The 27,980-nt window shown below is 28.2% G+C and overlaps 1 protein-coding gene across 2 annotated transcripts in view; it reads left to right on the forward strand.

The window, feature by feature from the left end:
• Positions 1–732: 732 nt before the first annotated feature.
• LOC111639165 (attractin-like protein 1) overlaps positions 733–27,980 on the forward strand; it is an 83,270-nt gene continuing 56,022 nt past the window's right edge. Inside the window, exons 1-7 of one of the 2 annotated variants that reach the window (XM_023384965.1) lie at positions 733–927; positions 4,308–4,470; positions 4,547–4,637; positions 14,380–14,641; positions 20,030–20,210; positions 22,778–22,932; positions 26,456–26,543. In XM_023384965.1, coding sequence (XP_023240733.1) covers positions 4,370–4,470; positions 4,547–4,637; positions 14,380–14,641; positions 20,030–20,210; positions 22,778–22,932; positions 26,456–26,543 — 878 coding nt within the window. In that variant the 5' untranslated portion in view covers positions 733–927; positions 4,308–4,369. Of the gene's footprint in view, positions 928–4,307; positions 4,471–4,546; positions 4,638–9,376; positions 9,558–9,632; positions 9,724–14,379; positions 14,642–20,029; positions 20,211–22,777; positions 22,933–26,455; positions 26,544–27,314; positions 27,380–27,980 lie in introns of those variants that run through there. The other variant, XM_023384966.1, reaches the window with a different exon arrangement.

The raw sequence follows: 27,980 nt of genomic DNA on the forward strand, positions 1-27,980 counted from the left end.
ACTATTTTCATTAAAAATGAATCACCTTGTTTCTACTGCATCAAATATTCCAGTGGCATTGCCATGTGATTAGCTTTCTGTTCTGGCAACAAGTTGTAGGAAACCTACTGGCTGCACATTTTTTGGTATTTCAGGCTATGCAAAATGGAGTGAGTAGTTCTGACACTGACATCCATGACATTTGCTATTGCTTGTACTGTACAGTTGTATGTTAGTTTCCATGAATTAGTGTCTACTCATTGAACATTCTTAGTTTATGAGTCTAGGGTCCTGAATCAATCTGTATCTGATGTGTTCTGATATCCATCAAGAAATTTCTGACACTAGTTGTTTACTGTTATCTGTGACACATGGGGTGCCATACAGAACTTTCTGTGCATAAATTTCCATTGGAGAAACCTCTTCTGCATTGAAAACTGAATGATTGCTTGTTGGTCTTGTTTGAATGCATTTTGACTAACTTCTGAATAGTTCTGACAAACAGGCTCTTCTTTACATGCTTACATAGTATTTGATTTGCTGGGTAAATTTGTTTTGAACATGCCAAAAATAATATCACATTTTAATGATTCAAATGCAATTAAGGAATTTTTATGTTAAATACAATTTTCAATGGCTTTCAGTCTAATGCTAATTGTCATTTTATCATCTGTAATGGTAGCCATGACTGTTTCATGTAGTTTGACACATCATGAAACACATTCATAAGGAAAAATTTAAATTGTAATTGTTATTTTCTATAATTTAACAGTATCAATAGCTGTCCAAAGAATTGTTCAGGTCATGGACCGTGCGTAGATGGTATTTGTACCTGTTCAGCAGGTTGGACTGGAGAAGCTTGTGACGTATCCATATGCTCTAATGGTTGTGAACATGGCTATTGCGAAAAAGAACAGCATATTTGTATATGCAATCCTGGTTATACAGGTATTTATTTTATACATTTGATAACACTCGTTTTTATTTTAAATTATAAATACTATACTCAATTAATAATTTCAAATAAATTTTCCTAATAAATTCCTGAATATAATTATTTTTGTAAAAAATTATACACCATCAAAAACTTAGTGAATATTTAAAATAAATTTAAATAAACATGTCTAACTATTAATAACATTAAATATTTTCGATTTAAAGTAAATAAATGAATAAAATAAAGACAAAAATATTTAAAATCAAATTAACTCTGACCTTTCTTAAGATATAATTAAANTTAACCATCACTATACAAACTAACTATAATAAATAGATTGAAGCCATATTAATATAAATAATAAAATAAGGCAATATAAAAAACAAAAACAAAAATAAACCTAAAAGATTAAATGCACAAAGGGATTAAATTCATAAAAATATACATCAAAAAGCATCACATTATAAAGGGCAGATAGGAACTAAGAATTTGTGTGTTTTAACTTTTCTTTTACAAAGAACTTCCATGCCGAAGCTAAACCATCAGCATCCCTTGCATTGATACAGCTGTCCCTTAATTTACTCTTATAAATTTCAATTTTTTCATGTTGCAAAGCCAACGATGGGGACCATACAGTCTTGAGAATAGATGCTTCATTCCATTTAACTACTGAAGCCTCCGCTTGTGCCATACTTGACAAAACCGTGGTACAATGTCCTTTACTAATAATGTGTTCTTTAAACCTAATAGCCAAACTCCGTCTAGTGACTCCAATATATTCCTTCATAATTCCTAGCTGTTGGTTTTCAAAGGGAATTTTATGCACACCCATTGTTTCTTCTTTCTTAAGTTTGTCCTTATCGTTTCTGAGAATACTGTATACTGTACATTAGGACCTCTTTTGTAAACAATTTTGGAGCGTTTTTTGTCTGAAACTTGCTTCATGATGTCCCTGAAGTTTTTATTATACGTGAATTTGGTAATCTTAAATTGATCTGTTCTGGTTCTTAACCTCTTACCTCTTTCATAACTTTTAATTAGCCCTTCAATTGTACTTATGCGGTAACCCAAATTTGAAGCTACTTCCTTAATTCTGTCAATCTCTTTAATCCTGTCCAATACATTAGAGCAATAAGTAAATGCTCTCCTTATGAGTGCACAGTGCTGACAATTTGTATTCATGTGGGTTATTCGAATTAGCTGGTATGTAGAGAGGACTGTGTAGGTTTTATGTAAATGCCTGTTGTTATGCAATCTCCTTTTAATTGTATGTCAATATTTAGAAAATGTATTCTTTCTTGACTCTTCTGTTCTAGTTTCAGTTTCAAACCATTATTGTTGGTGTTGTTAATGGTCTGTATGAACTCGTGTATTCTTTCGCCATTTCTCCAGATAACGTACACATCATCCACATATCTTTTGTAAAATACAATATCTTTTTGCAGCTATTAACAACTTGCTTTTCTAAGTTGCGTAAAACCAGCTCACATAACAACCCTGACATTGGGCTTCCCATAGGTATGCCTTTCTTCTGTCTGTATACCTGCTTATCATAGCTGAAGAAGGACTCATAACATACCAACTTGGCTAATTCCTTCAAATCATTCTCAAATGCACCAACTTCCGGTTTTATGCGGAGCATAAATTCAATTAAAGCTTCATAACAGGATTCTATCTTTACCAATGGATACAGGCTTTCAAAATCCATAACATACCCAACCTCTTCATCCATTAAATTTAACTCTTGTAAGTCCTTAACTCAGCACTTCGTCAGCACTTCATGCACTCATAATACAAAATGTCAGCACTTCGTGCACTCGTAAGGAGAGCATTTACTTATTGCTCTAATGTATTGGACAGGATTAAAGAGATTGACAGAATTAAGGAAGTAGCTTCAAATTTGGGTTACCGCATAAGTACAATTGAAGGGCTAATTAAAAGTTATGAAAGAGGTAAGAGGTTAAGAACCAGAACAGATCAATTTAAGATTACCAAATTCACGTATAATAAAAACTTCAGGGACATCATGAAGCAAGTTTCAGACAAAAAACGCTCCAAAATTGTTTACAAAAGAGGTCCTAATGTACAGTATACAGTATTCTCAGAAACGATAAGGACAAACTTAAGAAAGAAGAAACAATGGGTGTGCATAAAATTCCCTTTGAAAACCAACAGCTAGGAATTATGAAGGAATATATTGGAGTCACTAGACGGAGTTTGGCTATTAGGTTTAAAGAACACATTATTAGTAAAGGACATTGTACCACGGTTTTGTCAAGTATGGCACAAGCGGAGGCTTCAGTAGTTAAATGGAATGAAGCATCTATTCTCAAGACTGTATGGTCCCCATCGTTGGCTTTGCAACATGAAAAAATTGAAATTTATAAGAGTAAATTAAGGGACAGCTGTATCAATGCAAGGGATGCTGATGGTTTAGCTTCGGCATGGAAGTTCTTTGTAAAAGAAAAGTTAAAACACACAAATTCTTAGTTCCTATCTGCCCTTTATAATGTGATGCTTTTTGATGTATATTTTTATGAATTTAATCCCTTTGTGCATTTAATCTTTTAGGTTTATTTTTGTTTTTGTTTTTTATATTGCCTTATTTTATTATTTATATTAATATGGCTTCAATCTATTTATTATAGTTAGTTTGTATATTGATTGGCTAATTTAGTTTACGTTTTAATTTGAATTTGTAATGTTCGAAAGTTCCATTTTAACACAATTTTCAAATTTGTTCGATAGCCTTCATCTGATGATGGCCTATTCCATTAGGCTGAAAGCGTTTGTGATTTAATAAATATTCTCAGCATTATAAGGTGTTAAATGTTTTAAAAGGAAGCTGAGTTGGATATTCAAGTTACAGTAGAGCGTCGTTTATCCGAATCAATTGGGGACTGGGGTTGTTCGGATTATTTATTTTTCGGATAACCAGTTATGTACGAAAAAATATATTAATTTATCCCGTGTTGACATTTTTCTCCATTGTGTGTCGCTTCACGTTGAATCTTCATCAATGTTAAGCCTAATGAAGACTATTGTATCGTTAAAAATTATTTTTTTATTTTGTACAAACAAAATAAATATAATGAAAAATATAAAAACATTACAATACAATAAACAATATACAATAAAAAATTATACTTCAGAAGTTAATTTAGTATCAAAAACGTAAAATATTTGAGTAGCCGAAGACATAGCCAGATTACAGCGCCACAGCACTGGCAAAAATTTAAATTTGTCGACTGGAATTCCTTCGGATAACTGACGTTTCGGATAACTGACCTTCAGATAAACGACGCTCTACTGTATTATTATGATTATTCTGATAGTCTTTTAAAATTCTTATTTTCACAAAGAGAATATTTTTACTATTTACATAATACAGGGTCTGATTGCAGTTTTAAGATAGAAAATGGATGGTGGGAAGAAATAATTACAAATACTGTAATGCAAGGAAGAGCATTACATCAGTCTGTTGTTGTGGAAGACAGCATGTGGATTATTGGAGGAGAGAATTTTAATCATGATGTCTTCCAGGATATTATAATGTAAAATACTTTTGTTTTAAAAAAGTAACTTCTATAAGAGACTTAATATTATAATAATTATTATAATTTTTGATAGGTTTAATTTTACAACTAATACTTGGAAAATTGTAGAAGTTACATCTAATAAGCCTGCTAACAGATACGGTCATTCGGTAATAGCATTTGAAGTAAGTAATTTATAGCATCAGGACTGTTTTTATATAGTTTCTTATATATAGAACTATATTTTGAATTATTGTATCTGTTTTACTTAAATACTTGATTATGCATATGATTATTCAATTTCTAACTGGAATTTTGATTATATCTAAAAACATAAATATTCTATTTACTTTTAGTTTGTTTCTTTTTTGAGATGTTTTTTTTTTCCTACAAATTATTACAGTGGTACTTCATACTTCAAACAACTCTAACTTCAAATGCTTCAGAGTTCAAAAGCCAAATTTAACAAAAATTTGCTTCAAAGTTTGAACTGTGCATGGAATGAAAATGCACTCAAAGCATAAAATACGCTTCTGAACAAAGATTATAATCTCAAATTAGCAATAATATCTTAAAATTTATAACTATAGGTATTTAATTAAATTACTCATCTATGTTAAGTAACAATGACTGTTCTGTAAAAAGTTTCTGTTCAATCTAATATAACCATTACATATTAATCATGGCAATCAAGAAGTGTATGGAAACAATGAAGTCAAACTAGTAAGAGAAAGAATTGGAAAAAGATAAGATGAAAAAGGAACTTTAAAAAAGTGGTACACATGGCAGATCTGGTGAGCATGTTTATTGATGATGTCAGATGCCAAAATTGACAGTGTGAAACCAGTAAATGTAATTTTCATTTTATTATACATTATTTACACATTATTTTTATTGTTTTTGAGTTTTAATTTATTATCCACTCAGCAGTGAGGGACGTATATATACGTCCAGGGTGATCGTGTGGCAGTGGTGAGGGACATATACAGTATATACATCAAATTCTTTTGGGGGTATTAGCAAAATCTAGCCAAAAACTACCGCAAAAAAAAATTCAGATAAAAAATGAATTATGTAACAATAAACAAAGACTTTTCTTTACTAGACATAACTGTTTACAAAATCTTTTTCTGAAACAGTACTGAAAAAAAAACACATGGAAAAATACTCTAAAAATTTCGCATGTTTATTCTCCAGGGGTAGCACCATACCTGACTATTCCACTATTGAAAGGTTAGTAGGGCACTTGATTCTGTTATTTTTACATTAAATTATGTGTATTTACTGTTTTAAGTTTATTGGAAAGGGTATTGTTTAGGATCTGGAAATGAATTAATTCACTTTCCGATATTTCTAATGTAAAAAACTGCTTCAGACTTTGAATGATTCTGAGTCAAATTAATGTGCTTTCTCACCACACCGGGTTGTATATATTCCAACTATCTACAATTAACCAGTAACCGGTGCGAAAATTCTTTAAAATCGGCGAACGTTTTCGATTCCCCTCCTGGGATCTTCTTCAGGCTTACTTTATTTTAGCTTTCGTTATAACCGGATTCTNAATTGAGCAGAATGACAATTACGATTGTTCTTTATTATTCTGTTTAATATTGGTTTAATTTGTTTAAATATGATAACAAAATAAATAATAATGTTTTTCTAAACATTAATAGTCATTAAAATTTGATGAATACAAATGTAAATGTGAGCCTCCGGGGAGGTTGGGAAGTCCTCTCCTTCCAGCCACAGGTCGGTGACCTACTTTCTTGTCAAGGATGGCGTTTCGTTCAGTTACGCGTTACGCAAGTTAGTCGACGATAAGACGTTGGCTAAGTCGAGTAATGACACCATTTAAAAAACAAAACAAGAGTTTATTAAACTAACTAACTAAATAAAATCTTACAAAACTCCTTAGACTTCACGGATGAGAGAGAGAGTTTACAATAATATTTCATACCTCTGGGATAATATCGGATGGATATTTCTGACTTAAAGGTTTCGAAAAGCAGTGCTCGGTGTGGCACAAGGTCTTCCAACTAAGGGCTTACAGTAGGTATGAGGGGAAGATATGGCCCGTCTTCGTCGTTGTCCGTTTGATTGGCGACTCCCCTGAGAGACGAAGGAGGTTGGCTTTTATACATTTTGTGGTGGGAAACTTTGTCAGGTGACCAATTGTTTTAGCAGGTGTGCGGTTAAAGTTGGTGTTAGAATGACAACAATATGACAAATTTCGCTGATAATTGTAAACTATACACAGTTTGATCATGAGAATGTTTATAGTTAAATAGAAAGAGTTATAAATTTCACATACACTTTATATTACAGTTCTGTAGGGTCAAATTCTTTTGGTTAAAGGAATTTTTTTATTTAAATTTATTAAAAATTTAAAGGATTACTTTCTTTTATGAAATTATATGAACTTCGAATTTCACATAAAATATATGAAATGGTGTTCAAGCTGGTATACTGGGAACAGTACAAAAACATCTGTCATCAATCAATACGTAGTGTTTAGAATTGTCCTAATAGTCCTAATTGTCCTAAAATTGTCCTAATAGTCCTAATTGTCCTAATTGTCCCAAAATTAAATAATCAAGTCATTAACAAATAAGCCCCTTAAAAAATAATGACAATAGAAAAGGGGAAAAACAAATAAAAGTGCCAAATAAAAAAATCTTGTGGGCAAAACAACCACAGAAGAGATGATTGTTCTGTATCTATTATTTGTTAATTTCAAATTTTGAGAATAGGAACAATATTTCTTTTTATTTTTTAATTTTTGTTTTTTATATATTATTTTATATATTATATGAATTTAATAAATTTAAAAACAATATTGTTCAAAAATGAGAAAAACAGGTTAAAGTGAACTCCAATAAAGCAGATTTTTGTTACATTATGACAGACAGATAACAGAGCCATTCTATGCAGGGTCCTATAGGTTTAGTGCTCAATGCACAGTTTTAATAGTCATATGCTCAATGATTGTTATCACATTTATATAATAGTATGCATTTTATAAGAAAGAACTGTTGTTAATTGTTCATTTTATTTTTATTATTATTATTTTATTATAATAGCCTTTTAAAATTCTTATTTTGATGAAGAGAATTTTTTTTACTGTTTATATACAGGGTCTGATTGCAGTTTTAAAATAGAAAATGGATGGTGGGAAGAAGTAATTACAAATACTGTAATGCAAGGAAGAGCATTACATCAGTCTGTTATTGTGGAGGACAGCATGTGGATTATTGGAGGAGAGAATTTTAATCATGACGTCTTCCAGGATATTATAATGTAAAATACTTTTGTTTTAAAAAGTAATTTCTGTAAGAGACTAAATATTTTAATAATTATTATAATTTTTGATAGGTTTAATTTTACAACTAATACTTGGAAAATTGTAGAAGTTACATCTAATAAGCCTGCTAACAGATATGGTCATTCAGTAATAGCATTTGAAGTAAGTAATTTACAGCATCAGAACTGTTTTTTAATATAGTTTCTTATATATAGAACTATATTTTGAATTACTGTATCTGTTTTACTTAAATACTTGATTATGCATATGATTATTCAATTTCTAACTGGAATTTTGATTATATTTAAAAACATAAATATTCTATCTACTTTCAGTTTGTTTTTTTTTTCTAGATGTTTTTTCCTACAAATTATTACAGTGGTACCTCATACTTCAAACAACTTCAAATGCTTCAGATTTAAATGCCAAATTTAACAAAAAATTGCTTTGGAATTTGAATGATGTTTCAAAGTTCAAACTGGGCGTGGAATGAAAAAATAACTCAAAGTGTAAAATACGTTTCTGAACAAAGAATATAATCTCAAATTAGCAATAATATGTTAAAATTTACAACTACAAGTATTATAATTAAATTACTCATCTCTGTTAAGTAGCAACAACTGTTCTGTAAAAACTTTGTTCAATCCAATATAAAATAGCAACAAATTGAACCTTAAAAGAAATTCAGGCTAATTAACTGCANAGTTGGTGTTAGAATGACAACAATATGACAAATTTCGCTGATAATTGTAAACTATACACAGTTTGATCATGAGAATGTTTATAGTTAAATAGAAAGAGTTATAAATTTCACATACACTTTATATTACAGTTCTGTAGGGTCAAATTCTTTTGGTTAAAGGAATTTTTTTATTTAAATTTATTAAAAATTTAAAGGATTACTTTCTTTTATGAAATTATATGAACTTCGAATTTCACATAAAATATATGAAATGGTGTTCAAGCTGGTATACTGGGAACAGTACAAAAACATCTGTCATCAATCAATACGTAGTGTTTAGAATTGTCCTAATAGTCCTAATTGTCCTAAAATTGTCCTAATAGTCCTAATTGTCCTAATTGTCCCAAAATTAAATAATCAAGTCATTAACAAATAAGCCCCTTAAAAAATAATGACAATAGAAAAGGGGAAAAACAAATAAAAGTGCCAAATAAAAAAATCTTGTGGGCAAAACAACCACAGAAGAGATGATTGTTCTGTATCTATTATTTGTTAATTTCAAATTTTGAGAATAGGAACAATATTTCTTTTTATTTTTTAATTTTTGTTTTTTATATATTATTTTATATATTATATGAATTTAATAAATTTAAAAACAATATTGTTCAAAAATGAGAAAAACAGGTTAAAGTGAACTCCAATAAAGCAGATTTTTGTTACATTATGACAGACAGATAACAGAGCCATTCTATGCAGGGTCCTATAGGTTTAGTGCTCAATGCACAGTTTTAATAGTCATATGCTCAATGATTGTTATCACATTTATATAATAGTATGCATTTTATAAGAAAGAACTGTTGTTAATTGTTCATTTTATTTTTATTATTATTATTTTATTATAATAGCCTTTTAAAATTCTTATTTTGATGAAGAGAATTTTTTTTACTGTTTATATACAGGGTCTGATTGCAGTTTTAAAATAGAAAATGGATGGTGGGAAGAAGTAATTACAAATACTGTAATGCAAGGAAGAGCATTACATCAGTCTGTTATTGTGGAGGACAGCATGTGGATTATTGGAGGAGAGAATTTTAATCATGACGTCTTCCAGGATATTATAATGTAAAATACTTTTGTTTTAAAAAGTAATTTCTGTAAGAGACTAAATATTTTAATAATTATTATAATTTTTGATAGGTTTAATTTTACAACTAATACTTGGAAAATTGTAGAAGTTACATCTAATAAGCCTGCTAACAGATATGGTCATTCAGTAATAGCATTTGAAGTAAGTAATTTACAGCATCAGAACTGTTTTTTAATATAGTTTCTTATATATAGAACTATATTTTGAATTACTGTATCTGTTTTACTTAAATACTTGATTATGCATATGATTATTCAATTTCTAACTGGAATTTTGATTATATCTAAAAACATAAATATTCTATTTACTTTTAGTTTGTTTCTTTTTTGAGATGTTTTTTTTTTCCTACAAATTATTACAGTGGTACCTCATACTTCAAACAACTTCAAATGCTTCAGATTTAAATGCCAAATTTAACAAAAAATTGCTTTGGAATTTGAATGATGTTTCAAAGTTCAAACTGGGCGTGGAATGAAAAAATAACTCAAAGTGTAAAATACGTTTCTGAACAAAGAATATAATCTCAAATTAGCAATAATATGTTAAAATTTACAACTACAAGTATTATAATTAAATTACTCATCTCTGTTAAGTAGCAACAACTGTTCTGTAAAAACTTTGTTCAATCCAATATAAAATAGCAACAAATTGAACCTTAAAAGAAATTCAGGCTAATTAACTGCAAATTTGTTAATCAATTGCAATCTCTAATGTTTTCGATCTACTTAAAAAAACTTTAGAGATTGCAATTGATAAACAAATTTGCAGTTAATTATCCTGGAATTTCTTTTAAGGTTCAATTTGTTGCCATTTTGTATAATATATTCCAGGCTTGCAGAATTTGAGTCAATCCAATATAATCATTACATATTAATTATGCCATCCAAGAAATGTGTGGAAACAATGAAGTCAAACTAGTCACGGGAAAGATTGGAAAAGGATATACACATGGCAGATCTGGAGACCATGTTTAAGATGCCAAAATTGATAGTGTGCAACCAGTAAATGCAATTTTCATTTATATTATACATTATTTACACATTCTTTTTATTGTTTTTGAGTTTTAATTTATTATTAGGGCACTTGATTCTGTTATTTTTACATTAAATTATGTATATTTGCTGTTTTAAGTTTATTGGAATGGTATTGTTTAGGGTCTGTGAATGGATTAATTTGCTTTTCGATATTTCTATTGGGACAAACTGCTTCAGATTTTGAATGATTTGGAGTTCAAATGTCTTCATGGAATGAATTAAATTTGAAGTATGAGTACCACTGTATTTATTCCATCAATATGGTAGTGTTTATATTCTAATAACACAAAATTGATTTTGCTGATTTTGGAATTATTGGACAACACACTGCTTCATCTAATTTTTTTTTGTTAGACTTGAACTGTTTGCTACTCAAAATTAATTAACTGGACACTCACTCAGAGAAGAGAATCACTTGGTAAGCAGTTTGGACTATACGAAGTGAGTTTTCTAGCATTTCTCAAGACAGAGAATTGATTTTTAAAGACAATTTCACATAAGTGTTTGACTGTGTTTTATTGTGAAGGAAAAGTTAAAAATGGTGCATTTTTAACTTTGTTAGACTGTTTAGCCATGTTAGCCATTGCTAGTCTTGTTTAACTCTGCAGATGTTTCCAGAACAATTTTCTCATAGTTTTAGTATTCAGCATTAGTAGAGATTGCATGATTGAAGAAGTTAATGCTTATCATATCTTTATTATCTTAGAACATCAGCATCATCATTTTTTTTTCNAAAACGTTCGCCGATTTTAAAGAATTTTCGCACCGGTTACTGGTTAATTGTAGATAGTCTGAGTCAAATGTTCTCATGGAATGAATTAAATTTGAAGTATGAGTACCACTGTATTTATTCCATCAATATGGTCGTGTTTATATTCTAATAACACAAAAATGATTTTGCTGATTTTAGAATTATTGGACAACACACTGCTTCATTTCATTATCTTTTGTTGGACTTGAACTGTTTGCTACTCAAAATTCATTAACTGGACACTCACTCAGAGAAGAGAATCACTTGGTAAGCAGTTTGGACTGTACGAAGTGAGTTCTCTAGAATTTCTCAAGACAGGGAATTGATTGTTAAGGACAATTTCACATCAGTGTTTGACTGTATTTTATTGTGAAGGAAAAGTTAAAAATGGTGCATTTTTAACTTTGTTAGACTGTTTAGCTATGTTAGCCATTGCTAGTCTTGTTTAATTCTGCAGATGTTTCCAGAACAATTTTCTCACAGTTTTAGTATTCAGCATTAGTAGAGATTGCATGAACGAAGAAGTTAATGCTTATCATATCTTTATTATCTTAGAACATCAGCATCATCATTTTTTTTTCTGACTTCTATTTATTGACAAATGCAGTTCTTGCTATTTCACTTGTATGTTTGTGATATAGTATTATTTCCAAACTGTGTTGTTAATCTTTTGAATATTTTAACCAGTTTGATACTTTCATTTGCAAAGAATTCAATAATACATCATGGCTCATTCCTATTTGAAACATTCATGATTTATATAACAGTACTAGTTACTCATAGTGATGACTAGGGATGACTCAGCATACAAGACTTATAATGGGACTAGCAGGGTTATATTAATTAAATATATGTGGAAGCGAGGCACTGGATGGAGATAGTATAACATTCATCATTGTTGTACTCTATACTTACTGTATTGTGTATAGCAATCCAATTGGATCCACAAATTCTTAGAGGAATTACATCGATTTTCTGCAGAAAATTTAAATTTTTTATAATTTCTCAGCATCAGGCAAAATACCAGTTAGTAGTTGAATCACTCTTATATATATATAGGGTGTTTGATAAGTCTGGAATGAATATAATTTATATTGCATAAATTTTATTGCTTATTATACATGTACTCTTATTTACATTGTTGCTTGATATATCTATTGTGAAGTTCCATGCACTTTGAATCACTATATTATGTACAGGTGTACCTCAAATTATGTCATTCTCGATTATATGTCATTTGTCAAAAAATATATGGAAAAATAAAAATCAAGTTTAAGTCACCTTTACATCCATCCGCCACAAATATTGAAGTTGTAATATCACTAGAAAAGCATTAAAGCACATAAAATCATATTAAAATATGTACATTTACAGTAAATGTTAATATAATCATCATAAATCCTAGAGAACGAAACATGAAAACATCTGTGTTTCTGTGTTGTCGTCTTATTTAGCAGTTTTTAAGTGCTCAATATTGGTGTTTTCCACATTAGCTCCAATATCTACCATTTGGCTTCGTTGTCAGTGCCATTCGATATTGGTAAATTTAATATAAATTAGTTTATTTTCTACTGTCAAATACAGTCACAAGATAATTTATCTTGTGACTGTATTTGTTATTTAACCTTACAAAATCATCTTATTTTATAATGTCTTAGAGCAATTCACATCCAGAAATAAAGAGTTTGCAATGTACTGTAAACATTGCCAAATTGTAAACATGTACATTTACAAGTATGTACTGTACATACATGAATTCGTAAATTTAGATTACTTTTTCTGTACTGCATTAAAAACTAAAATTTATTTGTTTGAAAGCTTAAAATAGATTTTTATTAACCATATATTATAAAAAATGCATTTATAAACAAAATACAGAACTGGGAATGGTATTTGTGGTTTAGCCTAGTGACAAGTAAATTTGATTATATTGTTTTTTGACTTAAGTCGCCTCTCCTGGAATCAATTACTGACGTAAGGCGAGGTGTACCTGTACTTTTGTGTTCTTTTCATGATGTTGGGATTGGCTGCAGCACAGATATTTTTATCATTTGTTCAGACTTTTGAACACACTGTATATTGATATATATATGAATGTAATTGCTAATTTTAATGCATCTTAACATTTTGAAAATATTTTTCTAGGACTATTTATATATGTATGGAGGAATATTGTATAATGGAACAGTTAAAAATGAATTATGGAAGTTTGATNGAAGAAGTTAATGCTTATCATATCTTTATTATCTTAGAACATCAGCATCATCATTTTTTTTTCTGACTTCTATTTATTGACAAATGCAGTTCTTGCTATTTCACTTGTATGTTTGTGATATAGTATTATTTCCAAACTGTGTTGTTAATCTTTTGAATATTTTAACCAGTTTGATACTTTCATTTGCAAAGAATTCAATAATACATCATGGCTCATTCCTATTTGAAACATTCATGATTTATATAACAGTACTAGTTACTCATAGTGATGACTAGGGATGACTCAGCATACAAGACTTATAATGGGACTAGCAGGGTTATATTAATTAAATATATGTGGAAGCGAGGCACTGGATGGAGATAGTATAACATTCATCATTGTTGTACTCTATACTTACTGTATTGTGTATAGTAATCCAATTGGATCCACAAATTCTTAGAGGAATTACATCGATTTTCTTCAGAAAATTTAAATTTTTTATAATTTCTCAGCATCAGGCAAAATACCAGTTAGTAGTTGAATCACTCTTATATATATATAGGGTGTTTGATAAGTCTGGAATGAATATAATTTATATTGCATAAATTTTATTGCTTATTATACATGTACTCTTATTTACATTGTTGCTTGATATATCTATTGTGAAGTTCCATGCACTTTGAATCGCTATATTATGTACTTTTGTGTTCTTTTCATCATATTGGGATTGGCTGATATTTTTATAACAGACATTTATAAACAGATATAGCACAGATANAATTTTAATGCATCTTAACATTTTGAAAATATTTTTCTAGGACTATTTATATATGTATGGAGGAATATTGTATAATGGAACAGTTAAAAATGAATTATGGAAGTTTGATATTCAGAACAAATCTTGGAGTTTAGAGAAAAGCAAAACAAATCAGCAGTGTTTAACTGAACTATGTAGCCCTGTAGCTGCTGTTGGTCACACTGCTACTCTTGTTCCTGCTGTGCATGGTGATAAAATGATAGTAATATTTGGTCACAATCCAATATATGGTTACTTAAATACAGTACAAGAATATGATTTAAGTAAGTAATATTTATATATTTCAATTTATAAATTCAAACTTAAGTTTATAACACTGAGTTTAAAGGAATTGATATATAAGAATTTGTTGGTGTTTTTCACAAAGAAATTAAAAATATAAAAGTGGATTTCAATTGTGTGCATAACAGAAATGGAATGTTTTATTTTTAATACAGATAATACACTTTACTATTTACTCAAACTAATTGCGTTAGGTTTATTTTTAATTCTTACATTTCAAAATACTGGCTGTAAGAAATATTAATTATTTTCTGATAAAATATATATTTTGTATAACAATGTTAAAATATATACAGTTCAGCAATACCAAATTAATTACAATCAGAAAAACTCAAAAACATATACACATTTAGAGTAATTTACTTTTTAATATCTGACACATGATAAGAAATATAGAATTTGAAATACACACAAGTTTAAAAATATTAACATAATGCATTTCACATAATCCGCAATACAATATTTAATATTTTGTTCAAGAAATATAAATAAAAGTACTTTTGCTTAGTTACTCAATTCAAGCATCTTTAATTAATATTGTTAAAAAAAACAAATCAATTAAGTGTTTGGAAGATTTAACATATTTATAATATAATACAGGTTCCTTGTATAACACTGTAGTTACGTTCCAAAAATGTGCCAAGTTACGCGAATCCATGTTATATGAAACAAAGGGCTAACATAAAACATGGGGTTAGGTTTCAAAAATTAGCAAAAGTATACTATTTTTTTTTTCTGTCACTAAGAGAAACATGTTTATTAAATTGCAATCAACAATTTATTTCCCATCAATAATTAACTAAAAATCACAATTAAAAGTAATATATTAGCCTATGCATTAATATGAATTTTAATTAAATGAAGGTGTTTTCTTTTTACAAATTATCATCATTATCTGAGCGTTTTTGTTGATCTTGATCAGAATTGTTAGTGACATCTTCATGTTTTGTATTTTCATAAAATTTTTTGTGTATAACAAAACAAAAATAAAAACATGTTAAGTGAAAATTTGTTCAAGTGAGGACTGAATGATTTTTTTCCAGAATTTGTGTTCAAATACTGAATTGTTTGAGTTAGGAACAGTTTGACTATCAAGGTACTGTTGTATTTAGTGTCATTTTTACAAAGGATTACTTACCTATGGTTAAAAATGTGTAATAACACTTACCTAAGCAGGTTTAATATAATAAACTCTACTAAATACAAAGTTTAATCTACAAAAACAAGACAGAGGACAGCCTTAAAGTCTAAAAGCAATGGCAATGGCACCTGGTTGATAGGAAAGCTAGAACAAGGAAGAAAAAAATTGCATTGTTATTTTTCATTAAAGTACACCTGACAAAAAGCACAAAATAAATTAAACATTTTAATATTCTAAAATCCACGAGCAAATTTGAGACAACATGCATGCATACTTCAATTAAAAAATATTGAATAATGAAGTTTGTACTTAAAAATTGTGAAATTTTGTATGGAGAAGTTTCCAAATTCTCAAACTGTGTTAGAGCAAAACTGGAAACCATGTTGTATGGAGGATATCCCCAATTTTCCAACTGTGTTAGAGCAAAACTGTGTTGTAGCCGTGTCATGTTGTATGAGGAATACCTGTGTTTGTAACATTATCATTTCTACAATTTTTGGAAATATTGCATTTTTTGTACAGAAAAATATAATATAATCTCATGCATTTAAATTTGTTAGTGCATAAATCTGATATATTATTTGTCTTAATATGTCTTCTGCCCAAAATAAAGTTTCTTGATTTCTAGGTGTTAACAATTTCATATCATACAACTTGGTTTGTAATTTTGCACTGAGGCTGAAATGGCCAAGTTGTAGTTGTATTTTTGATACTTTGTACTTCTTTCATGATTTGTAATAAATTTGTTTTAGTTTCTTATTATTGAACTAATATGCACTAAAGTTTTGATTCCTTATTTAAGTTTTCTGTACTTTTTCACCAGCCCTTATTTAACTGAAAAGGAAGATCTTAAACAACTTCAATAATCTGTATCTTATGCTGTGCTACAAGCAAAGATTGTGGGAATGAGAGAGATGAACAGGTTTTTATCTGGTGTTAATATATTTGGGGAAACAATTTGTACTTAATTTTGTCGTATAAATAATTAAATTTTGAAACTGAATAACTGTTGCTGTTGCTTTTGGAGTTCTTAGTGATTATGGATACTGACAGGGGAATGGATTACTTGTCTCCTAGTCAGAGTGGATGAGCAGTTGGGTGAGTATGTAGGAGTGTGGGCACTGAAACAAGTCTCCTTCGAAAGATTAACCCATTTATTATAAACATTCAAAAGGAGCTTACAATAATTTTTTAAAATCACTTCTAAATATCTCTTAAGTTTGAATATGTGTGATTTCCCTTGATGTGTTCGTTGGCAAGGTGGATGCCCTGGGGTGTGTTGATCTCAAACGTAGAGTTTATATGGAGTTAATTAGATGACCTGGAGAAAGTCTTAAGTGGTCTCAGTTGAGAAGACAAAGCAGAAATACAGGCACAAAATGAAAAATTAGAACTTGCACTGACTTTAAGCAGTTATGGAAGAAGGGCAGATGAGAGAGAATGCAGGTGAACAGTGCCCAGTGTTCTTGATTCTGCAGTTTATATAGGATTTTAGCAGATTAATGGGGTTCTGATTGGTTTAGCTCTTCCTTCTTTGCTTCCCAATTGGTCACCCATCACTCTGTTTCCAGGTATAACAAGACTCAGATTAGAATGCAAGAAAGGTCAATTGTCCGAGTACAATTTGATATATCATTTTGAATCCATCCAAGAATTGTTTATTGAACCTTAGCTCTTTTCCTAATGTTTTAAACTATTGTGTTTTGATATTATGACAATTCTAACGATTCTGTTATGACATTCTTCCTTCTATTAATTTAAAGTTATTTATCAAAAGTTTATTCTATTTTCCTGTTTTATCATATTTACAATTACCTGTGTTGGGGTTTGCTTTCCTGACTGAACACCTATAAACTCTCATTGTTGGCATTTATGTCACTTTATTTTAACTCTTTTTGACATGTTTACAATATATATGTATTTTCTTTTATATTGGCAATATTTTCTTGTTACAACACTGTTTACTCTTTATGTTCTGTTGGTTTTAATTTTTATATACATTATCTAGGTTTTGGATTTAATCGGGAACCCCACTATTTCTAGTTCTGACTTTAATGCAGTCTGGACAAATATTTGTGTGTCCTTATCTGAGATGCAAAAGCAACATTAACAGATAGGTTTACTACTGTTATAAAAATGTCTACAAGAACCCTACTTTATTTAAGACTTGTTGCATCAAGGAGGAGTCCACAAAAATTAGAGGACAACAGTTATTATATGATTAATGATTATTATCCTTTAATTCTTGTGCGCTCCTTCTCCTTGATGTGTGTCCTTAAATAAAGTATGTATCTTGTGAACTATTTTATAATACTTATACAACAAGGACAAGAAACAGTTAATATAAAGGTTTTCTACTAGTTTTGACAGTTTCTGTCTTATGAGTATTAAGGTGGTCTTTTTCAAGCTTAATGTGGTTTCAACAAGATCCACAATGGGACATCTGGGTGGTGAAGGACAAGGTTGACCTATCTGGTACCAATCACTCCCTTAAAAATTCTGGGGTTTTCAACCTGCCCAGAGTTTATCTTGAGTCTTAGGACTATGATCTTAATAACATACACAATCTAGTGGCAAACTTACTAAATTGATAAGATCCTTTAATTGGGAAAAGTGGAGACAAGTTATTTTTTCTGATAGATGCTAAACTCAAAATTATTGTTTGAAAAGATGTTGACAAATCAAGGGATGTGAAATTGTGTTCTTTCAGTATGGATTTAATGTATGGAAATACAATGTTGATGTAATTGAAGAATATTTTGAAATTGTTCATTGTGCTGCCATCTTATTACATTATTAAATGAATCTATACCAGAGGCTACATATATAGTAGATTATAGATATATGTATCCTCTGGTGTAGACAGTAATACTACTGTATAGATATGATATATCTATATATCATATCTATCTGTACAGATATGATATATCTATATATCATATCTGTACAGGTTTTTCTAAAATAATTTAGATTTATGGCTGAAGTGTAATGTTTATATTTCTTACATTTTAAAATTTCCATTTTGACCTTTACCATTATATTTTTTGAATTAACTTGTGTAGAATAATCAAGCAAAGATTTGTCCATGAAACTTGTTTCTGTACTAGGTAGTGCTCAAATGTAATGAAATAGGTTTGTGAATTTCTTTTGCACCTCATTTCTGCCTATGTACTGTACATCCCACTCCTTTTACTGATTGTCTATAAAATGCCTGTAAATTTTTTAAAAGATTGTGAAAACTGCATTGATTTAGGATGAAAATTCACTGAGATATGAATTTTTAAAGTTGTGCTTGACTTTGGATTAATCTGTGTAGTTACTAAAATTACATTTTTGAGATTTAATTCATTTTTTCATTTGATGTGAAATTTGTCCTTTGTGTGAATTGTACTTAATGATATTAGGAGAGCAAATTCAATTTTTCAGTGTTGACAATTAAGAAATTTACATTGCAAATACATTTTTGACAGTGAAAGTGTGGGCTTTTGCTAGACATATATAATATGAGATGTTCTCTGTTTATTATCTGTTATCTTCTATGTTTGGAAAAGCTTTTATGTATCATATAATAATTTGTATATGTCAATACCTTGCTAGTATTCTGTATTGTTAATTTTACCAACTATCCACTGTTCAAAAGTATTGCTTCTAACTTCATATAATTTAGAGTAATTTGATGCTGATTTTTTTCTGATTTATTTTCATTTCTTGTTACACTGTTACAATACAAAATGGAATTTGTAATAATCTGCTTTTATGCCATCATACAATTAGCCTCTGTGTCCATTAATAAAATTGTTAATATAAATTTGTTTTCTTTATTATTTAATTTTCATAATTGCTATGTAAAATAACCTTCTGCAACAAAGCATACAATGATCATAAAATCTGTTCTGAAATTTAATTATAAAATTAACATATATCCAGAAATCATTAATGTATTTAATATTCTGAAAACTGAATCTTATACATTAAATTAATGAAGCTAATAAAAACAATATAAATTTTATAATGCACAAATGACAATATTAAATTANTATATGATTTGAATAAGTTAAAAGCTTTAGCTTACAAAAATATTTTTATTAATGTTCAATTAGCAACTTATGTTTGAGCTTATGTACAACTTAATATCTTTTGTAATACAAATTATATTTTCTGTAGTGTAATCATTATTTTTATCTTCTTTGTAATGTAAAATTTGAATTATTTCTTCCTTTTATTTTAGCTACTGGAAATTGGGAACTTACTTCAACAAAAGGAGCTATTGTTAAAGGAGGATTTGGACACACAAGTGTTTATGACAAGAGAACACAGAGAATATATGTGTATGGTGGTTATCACTCTTTTGGTCCCAAAAGTGCTTTAGTAGATTTTTTGTATGCTTATAATGTTTGGCAGCATGAGTGGTAAGATATTTTTTTGTACCTAATGATAAGGCTTTTTTTCTTATTAGTTATAGATACAGTCATTTTACCTTGCATTTAAATATTTCTTGTAGATATGGTAAATTAAACATGTTTTTGACCACTTAAATATTTGTTTTTATCAATCAGAGGTAAGTTAGATATATACTAGTAAGATTTCTAAAAATGATCCTAACTCAGTTTTGTAAAGTTTTAGTTATGGTCCTTTTTTTAGCATGGGAAGTACTGTAAATATAAATTATACAAAAGATAAAGGACCCTCCACAATACTTAAAGGTTTTGGCCTTTGGTGAAATTGGCTGAAAATTTAGTATGTTATAATTCTTTACTAACTGATGAAAAGTCTCAATTGCCAGAAAGGTTGAAAATGGCTGGGGTTTTTGCTAAAGCTATTTGAATATATGGGAAGTGTATATAGGGAGTGATAACAAAAGTCTGTTTCTGGCCAATTATTTTTGAAAAGTAATATGGCATAACTGTAAATGAAAAATATACATTATGATATATCAAGTGCCATTCCAGATCACTGTCAAATATGACAGGGAAATGCTTTGCTGCACAACACACAAGGAGTAGCATGCATTACTGCTTAACATAGGGTAATGAAGAAGTGATTGAATGTGTGATTAGGTTTAGGTAGGCAATGATATAGTTCTGTTTTATTTAATATCATTTTAATATTTTCTATTAAATTGGGTTATTTTCATATCCATGTTTTGTTAACTTAACTTGCATATTCAACCACTCCTGTATTGTATTTGTGTTATACAGCAATGCATGCTACTCTTTGTGTTGTGCAGCAAAGCATTTTTTTTATTGTATTTGATAGCCTGTTCTGAAATTCTACTTGATATTTTGGAATGAATTAAAAGATAATAGTGCATATTTTTATCTACAGTGATTGACTTATTATTTTTTAAAGTAATTGGTTAAGAAGAAACTTTTGTTACCATCTTGTATATACAGCTTTTCATATTTCAGCTCTAGCAAAAAGCTATCTATTTTCAAGCTTTCTGACAATTTAAACTTTTCATCAATTAGTTAAGAATGATAACTAAAATTACTAAAATTTCAGTCACTTTATCTGAGGGCCAAAATCCACAATGATTGTGTAGGGTCCTTTTGCTCTTTTTACTTTCCTGGTTCTTATATATAACAGATGGAAAGTATAGTAATTGGTCAAAAAATGACTATAACAAGATTTTTACATTTTTGGACTTGACCTTGAAATGTCAAGAAATGCATAAAGAAAAAAAAATTTGGGGTTTTTCTCTATATATGGTTGTCTGTCTGTGTCTGTAAATGTGTGTGAGGGGCACAATTTTGTTTATACACTTTGAAGTTTAATAATTCATGTGCTTTTTGCTGAAAATTTTTAAAATTTTGCAGGGAGATTTGTGTATTAGGATGATTGATGCTATTAAGTTTTGATACTTAAAGGTCAGGAAGTGGGGAGATAGATATGTCACATATCATACTTCAAGTGTGGACAGACTTAATGTAGATTTTATTTGTTATTATGATTAGCAATTTTTTTTAAAAACTCATTTCTACATATTATTTTAAAGTACTCAGCAAATCACCAAACATATAAATAACACTTTATCTTTCCTGAGAAATAAATTTATTTCCAAAACAAACATTTTCAGCCTGATTTACAGGCCATCCTCAGGTTGAGAATGAAATTTGAATTAAAGCATTCCACCAATAGAATACAAAATTCAAAATTAAATAAGCAACAGAATAACATAAAATAAAATTAACAAAAAATTATATAACCAACGGAGTAACATAAAAATTGCTTATTTAATTTTGAATTTTGAATATTGTATTCTATTGGTGGAATGCTTTAATTCAAATTTTGTTCTCAACCTGAGGATGGCCTGTAAATCAGGCTGAGAACGTTTGTTTTGAAAATAAATTTATTTCTCGGGAAAGATAAGGTGTCATTTATATATATACTCATTTCTACTCTTAAAATTAAGGTTTTTGCCCTTTTAGAATAATTTAAAATATAAAAAGTTTTTAAAATGAAATCTCATAACAGATGATGCAGCACACAGTTTTAACTGTTGCCAGGAAAGTTTTTCAACTCGTTGCTGGATTTTTTTTAATTTGGAAGCAAAATTTCCAATAAAGTTTCAAATATCATTTTTTTATTAAAAATTTCTTGTTATGGAGTATATTTTATTGATACAAAGTTCTGCATACTAATGCAGAAATTTGTATCAGTTTAAAATATCTGCCCGGCAGCAACAGAATCTGCTAGAATGTAAAAATTTACTTTGTTTTCATACAGATCAAAATTAGTTGAAAATATCTTTTGTTAATTACAAAATATAAAAACTTAAAAATACCTGTATATTATAAGTATGTATGTAAATGAAAATTATGAAACAACAGATATTTTGGACATTTTATTAATTTTTTTATTGTAATGTTTAGATTAAGATTTTTTAAATAAATTTTAAGAAATGATTAGTTATTTTAGACTTAAAGTTTTTCTGAATTAGATTTAATTAATAAATTTAAAAAATTATTTTGAATAGGAAATTGTTAACTCCTAGTCATTCACACCGTTACCTACACAGTGCAGTTATTCATCATGGCTTAATGCTTGTGTTTGGTGGAAATATATATAATGGTACAGCTCCTAGCAGTGGCGGCCAGTGCTTTTCTTCTGATTTTTTAGCATATGATTTAGGTAACCGATCTTATTTTACAATTATTTTAAGATTAATTCTTATATCTATACATTATATGTTTATTAAATATACAAGCGTAGCAGAAATCTTTTGGCATCTTTTAATTCATACAAAATTTTGAGAGGGCACTTAAAATTCCTATAACCACTAAATTTGTTCTGGTTACAGATGACATTTATGTAATTTGCATTCACTTGAATTGTCTATATTACAATTATTAGTGATTTCTTCTATTTTGTGTGATTTTTAGCTTACTTTATTTATATATACCCATAAATATTGTATATATAAAAGAACAAGATTCAAACATCACTGATATTGAACATAATCACTAGTTCACATTTAATGTATTATTCATTTGGAAGAAGACTGTCATATCTCAAAAATCATTGATTTTTATAAGAAAAATGTTACAAATTTTGTTTTTTTTCTATGTAAAAGTAAAATGGTAATTTTTTGAGTTGTGATGCTTTTCTTCCAAACAAATTATATGTATTATTGAAGCTTCTAACAGTCTATTAGTGTTTTAGTGATATGGAAGACCTGTAACTAGTTGTGCAGGATGTATTATTGAGCTATTACTGTACTATATGATTATTGATCTGGAAAAACTTAATTCAGTAAGGCTTTGAAATGAAGGATATCAGAAAAGTGATGTTGGACTTGTACTAAATTTTGACATTAAAAGTATCCTAATGTATAATATGTAAAAATTTTTCATATTTATAGTATTTTATTCTGAAATGAGATTTAAATAAAGTAGGATTATAATAAATTAGGAATAGTTTTTCAATGAAGTATTTTTAAAATAAACCATTTTAGCAGTTATATTATTTAATAAATAATAATTTAAAATTTAATAGAATTGAATTCAATTTGAAAGTGTATGAAATCCGTAGAATAATGGATTTACTTAAATTATCATTTGTTAACTTGTAAATTATAAAAAACATTACTTTTTCACTCTAAATTAACATTTCATTAACATATTCTGTATATTATGCTATCATAAATGTCTTATGACCAAACTGTAAAATAAATATCAAAGTTTATATGCATATGTGAAACATTTTCCACATGGTTTTGGAAGATGTCTGTCAAATCAGAATTATTTTTGTTTTCCCAGAACTTTGAATGAATAAGAGTGGTTCTATCACTTACCTTGACTTAATTAGTTCAGAAAAATTATAGAATTATCAATAAGTTAATTTATCTGTGCAAAAATTAAACAAAAAATGATGATATATATTTTCTATATCACACTGATTACACTGAAAATAGTATGTGAGGTCTGTCCAAAAATCCTTTACTTATGTCTGACAATCAGCAATATTGTAATGATAATAAAAAGTCTTTGATTTATATATAAAACTATTTATTAACTAAGTAAAATAGGATCTTGTTTATTAGTATTTCAATTTATATTCTTGAAAATTAAGTTAAATATAGAAACTGTATACAGTAGTACCCCGACTTATGCGAACTCTGAGTTACGCGATTTTCATATCTTGTCGATTCATCTTTTGTTTGAGTGCCATGCAGTCCTTGATTACTCACACCCCCCACACTATTGTTCAGCTTACATGTTCGGATGTATCGCGTGNATAAAATTATTTATTAACTAAGTAAAAGAAGATCTTGTTTATCACTATTTCAATTTATATTTTTGAGAATTAAGTTAAATATAGAAACTGTATGTAGTGTATAAGCTTATTTAATTGGAAGGATACATGCAAGAAGAAAATCTTTGAGAATCTAGGAAGTACAAAATATTAACAAAAGAAAAAAAACAAATTCACATATCGCTACTTTGAAAGAAAACCAACATAACTCAAAAAAGTGCGATTTTTCAATTATGTCATAATCAAAATGAAAATGTAGTAAATTTTTATGTGGAAGAGTGTCACAAAAGTAACTTGCATATTTGGCCACTAGGGAGCAGTTATGTTGGAGATAAGTGATATTCAGTTAAACTTTAGTTAAATCTTTGTATGAGATTTTCTCAAAACTACTAATTTTGAGTTGAGCTGGTTTTCTTCCAAAGTAGTGATATATATTTGCAGATAAACCCAGTCTTCTTGTTCAAATCCTAGAAATCTATGTTTTGAAACATTCTGGTTCTAAAATCAAATTGGTTTTTAGCCAAATTTAAAATTTTGAATCATCTCTAAACTTGTGATGCAGTTCTAATGACATTAGACACTACACTAAACACTAAACAGAAAATTAATTGAAGTAAATGATTTTTTATAATTAGAGTCAAAACTGAAATATGGGATTGGATGATAAACCAGTATTCTACTTCCAGCATAGTACAAAATATAATTTTTACTATGCTGGAAGTAGAGTGCTGGTTTATTCACTTTCACATTTCAGTTTTGACTAATTATAAGAGGTCATCTACTTCTGTTTGTTTGTCTTGAAATTTCTGTTATACTTCATTTACAAGTAGTGTTATAACTATCCAACAACATTTTCTGTTATCACTGGATATATATACTTGTGTGGGTTTGGCATTTTATGCCAATATATAGCCGATGTAAAATTGTATTCCATTACAACATTTTGATTTTATTTTGCTGTATAAAGTCCCAAGCAATGTATAACAAAATATAATGAAGATGTTTAGATTGATTTATTTATAATATAATGAATGATGAATATTAATAAAAATTTTGTAACTAGTTGAATTTTGTAATTACGACTTCACAACTTTCATTTATAGTTCAAGTAATATCACTGAAATTTAATTAGGCCATACCTGTAAAGTTGAAAACACAGATTTTATAATTAAATATTATTTTATAATTATAAAATAAAATACAATGTTATAAATAAATATATATTTATAAAGTAAAACAAAAGATAGTACAGTAGAGCATTGATTATCCGACCCCCGATTAATCGTCACCTTGGTTAACCGATCGCGTTCTAGTCGGCAAATTCAAATGTCCACTAGTGATGTGGCGCTACAATATTTGGCTATGTCTTGGCTACTTTAATATTATTTTTTTTTAATTTTTGCATGTTTTAGCTGGCAACACTGGCTCGACCATGAAAGGGAGGCCAGTATTTAAACGAGGCTTAATTTTTTAATTATGAGTGGTTGTTTGTTTTGTGAGCAATAAAATAATTTTTAAGCATACAATAGCGACAATTATTATTTTTAAAAAATTTGTTAGGTTTAACATGGAGGAAAATTCAACGCGAAGTAAGTTAATAGCGATATACTAATATACTAATTACATGGGATATAATAATAATATTACACTAATAATGGATTTTTTCATACTTTTTGGTTATTTGACTTTTCAATTATCCGACCAACCCCAGTCCCCAATTGAATCGGATAATTGATGCTGTACTGTATTTATGTAATTGTGTTCTTTTATTGTTACTATTATAATTATTTATATATTTATTTATTATAATAAGTACTCAGTATCATGTTTTAAAAAATTTTGATTTTTTAAAGATTTTTTTTTTTTTTATTTTGAATGAATAATTAATTTTATTTTTTAGAATGCGATGCTTGGACGACTTTAAAATTTCCAACAGACCAACAAAAGAATATTGCGCGATTTGGTCATACTGCAGTTCTTTATAATGAGTATGTATAAAGCTTTCATTTTATTACTTTACATAATTAAATTTGTAATAATCTTTATAAAAGTAAATATAATTGTAATATGAAATAAAAATTTACATACAGACAAGACATTAAAATGTATATAAAGTATAGTGTGATGAATTTAAAGCTCTAAAATATTTTGAAATGTTATTATAAACAGTATGTAATCGTATAAAAGTGTGCTGTAAACAGTATGTTGTAAATGAGTAATTGTTTATAAATTTCTAGGTTTTTTCTTTTCTAACAAAACTCCTATTTTTAAAGCTTTGTTATTTTTTACATAAATTTAAAATTATTAAATTAAATATTAAATTATAGGAATTTATATAAAAATAGGAACTTTCACTTAGACAAATATCATACTCAATGTAATTTAAATATTCTCTACTTTTTGATTTGAAATGTTTCTGTTAGAAGACTTAATATTTATATTTAATGATTATCTTATTCAAGGTATTTAAGTTGAGTTAATTTTTAAAAGTTTTTTAGACTTGATAAAACAATGAATGAACTTGCATTCATGAATGAACTTGCATAAACAAAATTATCTGTTGAGCTATTATTGTTGTATCAGGAAAACTTGGTACAATATTTCTGAGCAACTTCTTAGAATTTTGAAGTCTTCATACACTTTAAATGCTTTGACACCTAAATGACAATTAATATATTAGTAACATAATTAAAACATTGCATTTTATAATAATAATGCTTTATTATAAATATTGAAATAATAATAATGAATTTTTTTAGATCTATGTATGTTTTTGGAGGATTTAATGGACAAATGTTGAATGATATTCAAAGATTTTCACCTGGTAAATAATTTTTAAATATGTTTAAAATTTATTGGTTAATTAAACAATTTCAATACTTTTTAGATTATAAATTTGTGATAATTTTGAAATTTTGTAATATTTTACTCACAATTTAGTTTTTAAATTTAGATGCTATAAATACATTATTTTCATTTATGAAAATTATTTCTATAAGTGGTTTCTATTTATGAAAATGCAAAGGTTTGAAAAACTTGCTTTTTTTTATTTTATAAATATCATGTCAAAAATTTTTAAATTTATAAATTTAAAACATATATATATGATAGGATAGGAAACATATTTTGAATTTTATAAACTTAAAAGAACATAACATGAGATTATACATATAAAAAATTAATTACAGGTAGCCCTCGGTTTACGCCGATTCACAATAATGCCGCTACGCAATTTGCCGTTTTGTGGTGTAATTCCCTGATTTTCCCTATGCCAGACTGATTTTCATTTCAGTGTTGACGTATTTACAGAGCCGCGACATTGTGCATTCGTTAAAACAAAGATTTTTATTGAATATTTTTATTTTTTCTGTTTATTATTATTGGGTATGTATACATTTGCATTAAATTAATATTAAAATACTAAA

Source organism: Centruroides sculpturatus, unplaced genomic scaffold, assembly GCF_000671375.1.
Source record: "Centruroides sculpturatus isolate CEXI.00-Female unplaced genomic scaffold, Cexi_2.0 scaffold1206, whole genome shotgun sequence".
NCBI classification, from domain to species: domain Eukaryota; kingdom Metazoa; phylum Arthropoda; class Arachnida; order Scorpiones; family Buthidae; genus Centruroides; species Centruroides sculpturatus.